The 8,596-nt window shown below is 26.9% G+C and overlaps 2 protein-coding genes across 9 annotated transcripts; both read left to right on the top strand.

Annotated features, from left to right (window-relative positions):
- Positions 1 to 16: 16 nt before the first annotated feature.
- Positions 17 to 1,111, top strand: LOC147658838 (uncharacterized). Of its 2 annotated transcripts, none has more exons than XM_086915713.1 (3): positions 17 to 335; positions 399 to 525; positions 649 to 1,111. In XM_086915713.1, the coding sequence occupies exons 1-3, from the start codon at positions 220 to 222 to the stop codon at positions 850 to 852; spliced, it is 447 nt and encodes a 148-aa protein (XP_086771839.1). In that variant the 5' UTR covers positions 17 to 219; the 3' UTR covers positions 853 to 1,111. The 2 variants fall into 2 exon arrangements, with proteins under 2 accessions (XP_086771839.1, XP_086771889.1); XM_086915763.1 differs by having other exon boundaries at positions 103 to 335; positions 399 to 520.
- Positions 1,112 to 2,961: 1,850 nt separating this feature from the next.
- LOC100865766 (leukocyte receptor cluster member 8) lies at positions 2,962 to 8,097 on the top strand. 7 transcript variants are annotated; one of them, XM_086914648.1, is made up of 7 exons: positions 2,962 to 3,082; positions 3,168 to 3,306; positions 3,729 to 4,123; positions 4,210 to 5,381; positions 5,475 to 5,808; positions 5,893 to 6,100; positions 6,705 to 8,097. In XM_086914648.1, exons 2-7 carry the CDS (start codon positions 3,239 to 3,241, stop codon positions 6,865 to 6,867), a joined length of 2,340 nt encoding a protein of 779 aa, XP_086770774.1. In that variant the 5' UTR covers positions 2,962 to 3,082; positions 3,168 to 3,238; the 3' UTR covers positions 6,868 to 8,097. The 7 variants fall into 7 exon arrangements, with proteins under 7 accessions (XP_086770774.1, XP_086770731.1, XP_086770976.1 ...); XM_086914605.1 differs by having other exon boundaries at positions 2,966 to 3,085; XM_086914802.1 differs by having other exon boundaries at positions 2,973 to 2,999.
- Positions 8,098 to 8,596: the final 499 nt, after the last annotated feature.

Here is an 8,596-nt window from a genome sequence, read left to right as displayed (position 1 = left end):
CTCACTTTGATTATAGACATGATACGTGATATCGATAAAATTTATATCGATGATTATTATAATGACATTTTATTTTATATTATATGTCGATAAAATTTTAACTTCGAGTTTAATATCGATATTCATCGTCATTTGTTTAATTTGATTCTTTTTAAATAGTTCATCATTTTTTGCGTTTATTGCGTTTGATTTTAAGAATTTGCAAACGACCTTAGAATAATGAGCACAGATACAAAGGTGAAAACATGGTCACCCGCGGTTCCTTGTAAAATTCCAGACAATATTATTTCTTCTCAATTCGCATCCCAAAAAGTGTTTATTCCGTCTTATGAAAAGTGCGTAAATTAATTAAATTATAATTAGATTCAATATTTATATTTCTTTTATTAATATATTAGAGAAAAACGTCCTTGTATAGAACAATTATTAACGAATGAATACCAACGTATATGGTGGCAAGAAAAGGAAATATGGGATAAAAGATATGGAACAAAGAAAACTACCAAACAATTACTGCAACGTATGGTAAAATAATATATTATAAAAATCTTTTTCGATAAGAACTTATACCATTTATTTGATAAGAAATATTTATATAAAATATTGATTAAGCTTGTAAAAAATAATTTTGTATAATTTCTATTAAAGATAATAAAAAAAAAAGTAAAACCTGTTATCGACATATTAACAAAAAGTATAAAACCAAAAAAAAAGAAAGGAACAACAAAAATAGTCCAAACCAAAGAACCAAGGGATATTACGGAAGAGAAAGAAAAAGTTTCTCCGAAAAAAGAAAAAATACCAGATGAAATCAATGAAAATAAAAATGAAGAATCAATAGGAATTTCATAAATTACCGTTATCTATATTCAAATTTAAATTCAATTTTTAATTTTATAATAATATATAGAATACATTAGAATACTGTGACTCATAATTCAAGCTCAATGCTCATTGTTATTATTATTCGAATTTGAAAAATCGCAATAATTCTGGTGCAGCATTCATTAATATTAAATTGTAATTATTTTATTCTCTTCTATTCTTCTATTCATGAAATATTTTTTGTATTTAGAAAAAAAATAAAAAATTTTAATTATTTTTAACTAAATTGTGAAAAAGAGTGTTATTCGTCAATTATTAATTAATTGCCATTTTTGGATTTTTTTACAAGGAAACTGAATTATAATCCTACAACAAAAATAGATATAAAAAAATAATATTTAAATTCAGAATATAATAACAATCATATATTAATGATCAGTTTAAGAAATGGTTATATAATTTTAATGATTTTTTTTTATTTTTATAAAGGCTTTTTAATTATTACTTACCAATCTGTTCTAATATGATAAGATTACATAAAATCGCACTATACACGATTGCACTTTGTTGAAAAACGAAAGTGGGAAATGCTGATGCAATTAGCAACTATAGTTGAGTTTGATTTTCAGGATGAATAGAATGAATTTTTATGGGGAAAAAGAATGTCGTATTCAGGTTTTATAGTTTTTCACAATCACATATTATAAGATTTGTCTTATTTTATAACTGAACAAATAAATCTTTTATTTCTCTTAATATTTAAAAAAAATATATATATTTTTTAAAATATGTTAAGTATATGTAAGAGAAAATAGTACTTATCTTTCATTGTTGTATTACTTTAAATATTACTTTCTTGTTTAAATATTTTATACGTATTCATTTTTTATTTTTTTTTTAATTTTGAACAATATTTTTAAAAGAAAGGTCCACAACTTATTCAAGGTAAACAACATGCCTCTATCTATCAATTAACTACCTGATATTTCATCTATAAAACAAGATGAAATAATCAACATTATTGCATCATAATGAATTTATTTATCTCTATTTTAAATAATAATATGATAGCAAAAATATGATCCTTTATAATAATATTCTTCTGAAATATAAAAAAAATAATGTCAAATATATGTTATAAAATCGAAATATATTAATAGCAACATATATATACATAAATATATTTGCAAAAAATGATATATTTAAAAAATGATATTTATTTTTTAAGATAAAATTTATTTTTTAATGCTTTTATATATATTTTTATATTTTCAATAAAAATATAAATGAATTTTAAATAAATTTAATTTTAAAATTAAAATTGTAAAAAAAGATTCTAATATGTATAATCAATTTGAATCTTGAATGAAAAAAATTCTTATATTTATAGATAAATTAAAATATGATTAAAAATTAAAATATTGTTTTTATTTCTATAAAAAAAAAAAGAAAAAAATAATACACAAAATAACATAACAAAATGTAATCAAAGATTCGATAATCGAATTAAAAGATAAAACAGATTGCAGTCTACAACTCTATGTATATATTCAAATCTATCTTTAGTCGTGTTCTGACATGAAAAAAACAACATAACTACGTATGTACAACTTCATTCGATATCCTTCGAATATAATGTTACAATTCGTGCTAGGCCATATTCCATTTCTATCATTTCATTGCAAAACTATCTAAGTATTTGATTACGTTATGCTACCGCATTAAATAACAACTATCGACAATTATTTTCTATATGAATGAAAGAGAAATCGAAATAAATTATCACAAGTACAATACAATTTTGCACTCAATCTTAGAGATGATACTTTAAAAATAGAAAAAATTGCATAGCTTGAATACTATGTTTGAGAATTATTTATTTTTAAAAATATCAAAACTGAATTAATACTTATAATGTCAAAATTTTTGACAAATTTTTTTTACAAACGTATTACATTATATACCAATATAATTATTAAAACGTATTAAAATTCTTCAATTTAATTTAATTCTATTAAATATTCTATTAAACTACTAAGCTTTTAAATTTATTTATTAAATATTAAATATAAACAAATATATATATTTAACAAAATTGGCGCGTGAAAGATGACAGTGCTGCCGTCTGACAGAGAATAATATATTCCTCAGCACCATTTTAGTTCATTGAAACGGTTAGTCATTTCGAAAGCGTTACAATTCGATAAAATGTATTCGAGAATAGTTTAAGAATTTTATTTCCTGGTCTAAAAAATCCGTGGTAATACAAAAGTGTTTACGGCAACGGAACGTAAAGGGTACAATTGTTTAAGCAATTCTGATTTTGTTCTTCGGTATGTCAGAAGGCGAGGCTACAGCGTCGCAGAAGAAACAGCAGCCATTTCAACAACAGCCACAACTTGGAGTAGGCTCAATGGCGAATATGGCATGGCAATATCCCTCGCCAAACAATATTCATAATATGTTTTCTCCATATTCAGGGTAATTATTGATTACAGATTTAACCATAAAAAATATTATTTTATAAGTGCATAATGAGTAACACGACGTTTTGAATAAAAAAATTTCATAAACGTATTAACAATGCATAAGCGTAACATTTAATGATTTAATAATTCTTCTTACTTTACATTGCTTTTACGTTTTTTATGATTTAAAAAAATAAAAACAATTACTAAGTAAAAATAATATTAAGAATGAAAGAAATGAAATATATGTGATATATATTATATATAATATATATAAACATTTTATAATGGCCTAATTTTAGATTAATGCATGTGATATATATATATATATATATAGGAAATTATAAAAGTGAATATTTTATAAACGAAATAAATTGCAATATATAGTGAATCAAAATTAAAATAATTATTTCTATATATAATTTTTTTTTATAGGCAATTGTATGGACCAGGGTATCAAAGCGTACCTCATCAAGGACAAACATTTAGTTATTATCATGCAATGATGCCTGGATATGGACAACCTTTTACTCCACAGCAGATGCAACAGCAGCAGCAGCAGCATCAACAACAACAACAACAACAACAGCAACAGCAACAGGACAACAATCAAGGAAAGCAGTTACATCAGCAACCACCAGTACCTGGAACTCCAATGTCTTTAGATGATGATTCTGAACTTCCTCCTTTACCTCCTGGACCTCCACCATCTGTGCAAACATCTCAACAACATAATAATCAAGTACAACCAACAATACAGCCTCATCCAGGTTATATGTATAATGCATTTTCATATGGTACTTGGAATGGAATGCATAATGATATGTCTCGTAAGTTTGCTTTTCATAGAAAATATAAAAAGAAAAATATTTTCATTTTATATATAAAATAATATTTATTTTTATTTTTGTTTTAGAATATAATAATCAAATTCGTTTCAATGTATACAACAAAAAGAATGGTTTAACTTTTCTTTCTCCATCTGGCAATAGTGGAGCTGCAAAGAAAAAACGTAAGCGGAATAAAAATTTAGCAGCTCAGTTCAACAATAGCTTTCAGGCAAATAGTTCAACGACGAATTTTGTACCGGGTCCTAATCTGAAGACCGAGTTACCACCTTTACCTCCTGCACAGCGTGAAGTAGTGGCTCCTCTTCCACCAACTGAAGAATCCTCTACTCCTACTACACCCGCTATCACAACTGTTAATAATACAATTCCTAATGCTGGTACACCAGCTGTAGGTACTCCCTCTATTGTGACAAATCCCAGCCCAGTTGGTGATTGGCCTGACAGTTTGAAGAATTATGTAAACAGGTGTTATGAAAAATGCAAAACAGCAGTGGACAAGGATCAAGTTGAAATTATATTAAAAGGAAAAATTACGCGTGCCGCGAATGATGGCTCACTTTGGGTGAAAGATTGGGACCAAGAACCTTTGCCTAGCATTCATAGTGAACGTATGACTATGACGATAAAACCTCAAAAACCGGCCTTGAAATTAAATAATTTACCAAATCCACTGATGAATGCACAGGGAGGCTTGCGCAAGCCAGGTCTCTCCACTTCTCTCGGGGCTCGGCTTGGTGCTCGTCTCTCTGTGAATTATAAACGGTCAAGGTCGAGGACTAGATCAAGATCAAGATCAAGATCGAAGTCAAGATCGAGGTCGAGGTCGAGATCGAGGTCAAAGTCGAGGTCACGTTCAAATACACGTAGTCCACCATCACGAAAATACAGACGTAGTACATCGTCGTCGTCGAACGTTAGTGATCGGGAACACGATTATAAATCATTAAAAACGAAAAAATCTACTAAAAGCAAACCGAGTCACAACAGCAAGAAAACAAAGAAGACTAAACAGATGAAATCACATTTCTATTCAGAATTTGGTTTAGCTACAGGAAACACTGAGGAATTAGGATCCAAGGAGAAATTACAACAACGTGCTGCAAGATTTAACGATACTATTTCTAGGACAGTCAGCAATGGTGTTAAAGATGATTCTTCTACAGATTTTGATTTTACTGGACTTCACATTGTTGGAATATGCAAGGATATAGAGAAACCATATTTACGTTTAACATCTGTAAGATTTCTTTTAATCAAATTTTCATCAGTTATCAAATTTATTTGAAATTAATTTTTAAAATTAATTTAAATATTTGTTATTTTTATATAGGCTCCAGCTCCCTCCGCTGTTCGACCGGTAAGTGTACTCCAAAATTCTTTGGCACATGTCAAGAAACGTTGGGTGGCTGATCAGGACTATAGATATGCTTGTGATCAACTTAAATCTATTCGTCAAGATCTTACCGTCCAAGGTATTCGAGATGCATTTACAGTCCATGTATATGAAACACACGCTCGCGTCGCTCTAGAAAAAGGAGACCATGAAGAATTCAACCAATGTCAAACGCAATTAAGGATGTTATATCAAGATGTTGGTGGAGAAAATCGATGTGAATTTATTGCATATAGAATATTATATTATATTTTCACGAAAAATACTCAAGGTTTTTAATAATTCTATATACATTTTAATAACAATACAATATTTTTTATATATAGAAATTAAAAAATTAATATTTTTGTTATAGATTTAACAACTATTTTAGCAGCTTTATCAACAGAAGACAAGAATGATGAGTGCGTAAAACATGCATTAAAAGTACGTTCAGCATGGTGGTTGGGCAATTTTCATGCCTTTTTCAAGTTATATACTTCAGCTCCAAGGATGGCAGCCTTTTTAATGGATTGGTTTGTTGCAAGGGAACGCAAGAATGCACTGAAGAGCATGATAAAGTCGTATGTACTAAACTCTTTAGAAATAATCATTCATATTTATTTTTATCAATAAATCTTTAATACTTTATAAAAAATTAATCATAATGCAAAAGAATATAATCAATTGAAACAACATAATTTTATATTAATGAATATATTTTGATAAATTACTAGTTAGTTAATATAGTTTTCAACTTTAAACTAATTTTATTTAATAATTTTTTTGCAATTTTTTAAAACTAATGAAACATTTTTTATTTTTAGACAATCTTTAAGTATATTTCTATAAATAAAATTGACAGAAATATATTTAATTGTTTTTTCTCAAATCTTTATAGATAAATATTATCTATTGTTAATTTGTAAAGAAATGGAAAACTATTTCAGAGATTAAGCTTTTCGAGAATGGGAGAAATGAAAAATTGCAAATAATTTTTTTACCAATTATAATTATATATATAGATTTCTGTTACAGGACATCGTAGCCGAAAAATGACTAGTTTTGTAGTTATTATTTATTTTCATTGTACTATATATATATATACATATATATATATGTTTGTACATTTTTTTATATACATATATTCAATACATGATCTAACGATACATTTCTTCTGCTGTTTAGCTACCGGCAAAATTTGGCGGTTGATTTCATCGTAGCAGAATTGGCCTTTGAATCTTTGGACAAGTTTTATGAATTTGTCAATGAATTGGGGTTGGTTTATGCTGATCCTGAACAACATCTAATCGACTGCAAGACAAGCAGTGGTTCTGTAGGTGCTTGGTAAAAAAGCAACATCACTCTTTTTTCGTGGAAGATGTATAAACAAAAATCATTATTGTGCATATTCATAGGCACAAATTTGTGTGTGTATATGCATATGTTTTCCAATTATGCATATGTAGGCTTAACATATGCATATGCATGTGCATATATTTAATTACACATTGATCACTGATAATTCTTACCATCCCCTAATCATTGTTCTCTTCGTTGATCGACGCTACAACAGTCGAGCAACAATTTGTAAATGAAAGTTTTTCCCGCAATAATTTGTACATATACGTGTTTCAATCTCAGCCCAGCGCAAACGAAGAATGCATTTACAGGCTGATGTGAATTGTACAAAAAAATTAGGATGACCGTTTTAAAGTCATCCGTAACTACCTCAATAGACTTCGGTATGAAACCGAGTTCGTAGTAAATTACGAAAAGAGAGAGAAAACAATAGAAAGTTATCTTCAGAAAACGAATACTTCTTGTTTGGTCAAAACTTCAAATTTCTTTGGTCACAGCTGATCGATTTTCTACAATTTATTCATGTCATATATGAATTTTTAGTCTTATCTCTGGTAATTTTTTTCCAAACAAGATCCACTAAAAGAAGTCGGATTTTTTTAACTATTTATCAAATCTTTTGCTCTATACAAGGATCTACGTTTCGTCATTTCGAAGAACTATCGATTCGTAGTATGAATTCGCAATTATTTCTACGATAAAAAATATAAAGAATTGAAATCAATGAAAATGAATATATATAATCACTATGAAGGGTTTTTCGGTAAAAATTAAAATTATTGAGGGTTTGACAAGAAATTGGCATGCTCGACATTTCGTTGATGAAGAAAGAAGAGAAAAAACGTGGGAAGATCAACAAGTTTTAATTTGGTGGTAATAACAACATGAAACATATGTTCTAAGAAAAAGAAAATATTCGACGAATCGTGTTCAAGAATCAACAATTAGAAACTTTTAACGGGACAAATGCATATTGGTATCTAAATCATTCTCGTGTGTGAAGAGTGATTATTTTTATCTTTCTAAGTGTTTACTACAGGACAATGCTTTTTTTCCTTAACAGTTTGTTGTCGATTCTCGAGTGTTGAGAATTTTATCTTTATGTTTTATCCAAAATACAGGAGTACAGAGGTATATAATGAAAGAAGAAAGATTTCATTGTACGATCACATTTGAATATAGTGTTGTACGTAATAAATTATTTAATTTTTGAATATTATATTATTTTTTAATCTATGTTGAAAACCTAATATATTTAGATGAATCTAAATTATGATTTTATTATTAATAAACAAAATTTATTATGTATATTTAGTATTTGAATAATGAATGATTACTAAAATCTATAATTTTTTTTTAAGTCATTAAAAATTATTTTGATATATGGCAGTCAAGATGTAAATCTATTCCCAATTATATATGGAAATATAATAGATCTTTCATAAATCATAAATCTTCAATCATTTAATTTATAATATATGATTTTATATTAAAAGAGTTAATTGATAATTAATAAAAAAATAAATACTCTTCTCTATTATTATAATACTAATAATTCTCTACACAGAGGACATGAGTTTATTTCAATTTAATATTTATATTTTATTTTAAAAATAATAATTAAATAATATATATAAAAATTATTTTTTTTATATTTACATGCAATAAAATAAAATTTTTATTATATAATTCAGAAAAAATAAATATATTGTGTTAAA

The sequence above is a fragment of the Apis florea genome, unplaced genomic scaffold, assembly GCF_048593485.1.
Source record: "Apis florea isolate Af1SG1 unplaced genomic scaffold, ASM4859348v1 contig_1615_pilon, whole genome shotgun sequence".
Taxonomy (NCBI): Eukaryota; Metazoa; Arthropoda; class Insecta; order Hymenoptera; family Apidae; genus Apis; species Apis florea.
The sequence above is the reverse complement of the archived record's forward strand: the minus strand, read 5'-3'. Positions and strand labels throughout refer to the sequence as shown.

What these genes read in the sequence shown, in the direction of transcription:
- LOC147658838 (XM_086915713.1), top strand. Translation starts at nt 220, where the DNA reads ATGAGCACAGATACAAAGGTGAAAACATGGTCACCCGCGGTTCCTTGT. An exon ending in TTTATTCCGTCTTATGAAAA is followed by an intron (nt 336 to 398) that starts GTGCGTAAATTA and finishes TTAATATATTAG; the next exon opens with AGAAAAACGTCCTTGTATAG. An exon ending in AACAATTACTGCAACGTATG is followed by an intron (nt 526 to 648) that starts GTAAAATAATAT and finishes TTTCTATTAAAG; the next exon opens with ATAATAAAAAAAAAAGTAAA.
- LOC100865766 (XM_012492496.3), top strand. Translation starts at nt 3,161, where the DNA reads ATGTCAGAAGGCGAGGCTACAGCGTCGCAGAAGAAACAGCAGCCATTT. An exon ending in CATATTTACGTTTAACATCT is followed by an intron (nt 5,382 to 5,474) that starts GTAAGATTTCTT and finishes ATTTTTATATAG; the next exon opens with GCTCCAGCTCCCTCCGCTGT. An exon ending in CTGAAGAGCATGATAAAGTC is followed by an intron (nt 6,101 to 6,704) that starts GTATGTACTAAA and finishes TCTGCTGTTTAG; the next exon opens with CTACCGGCAAAATTTGGCGG.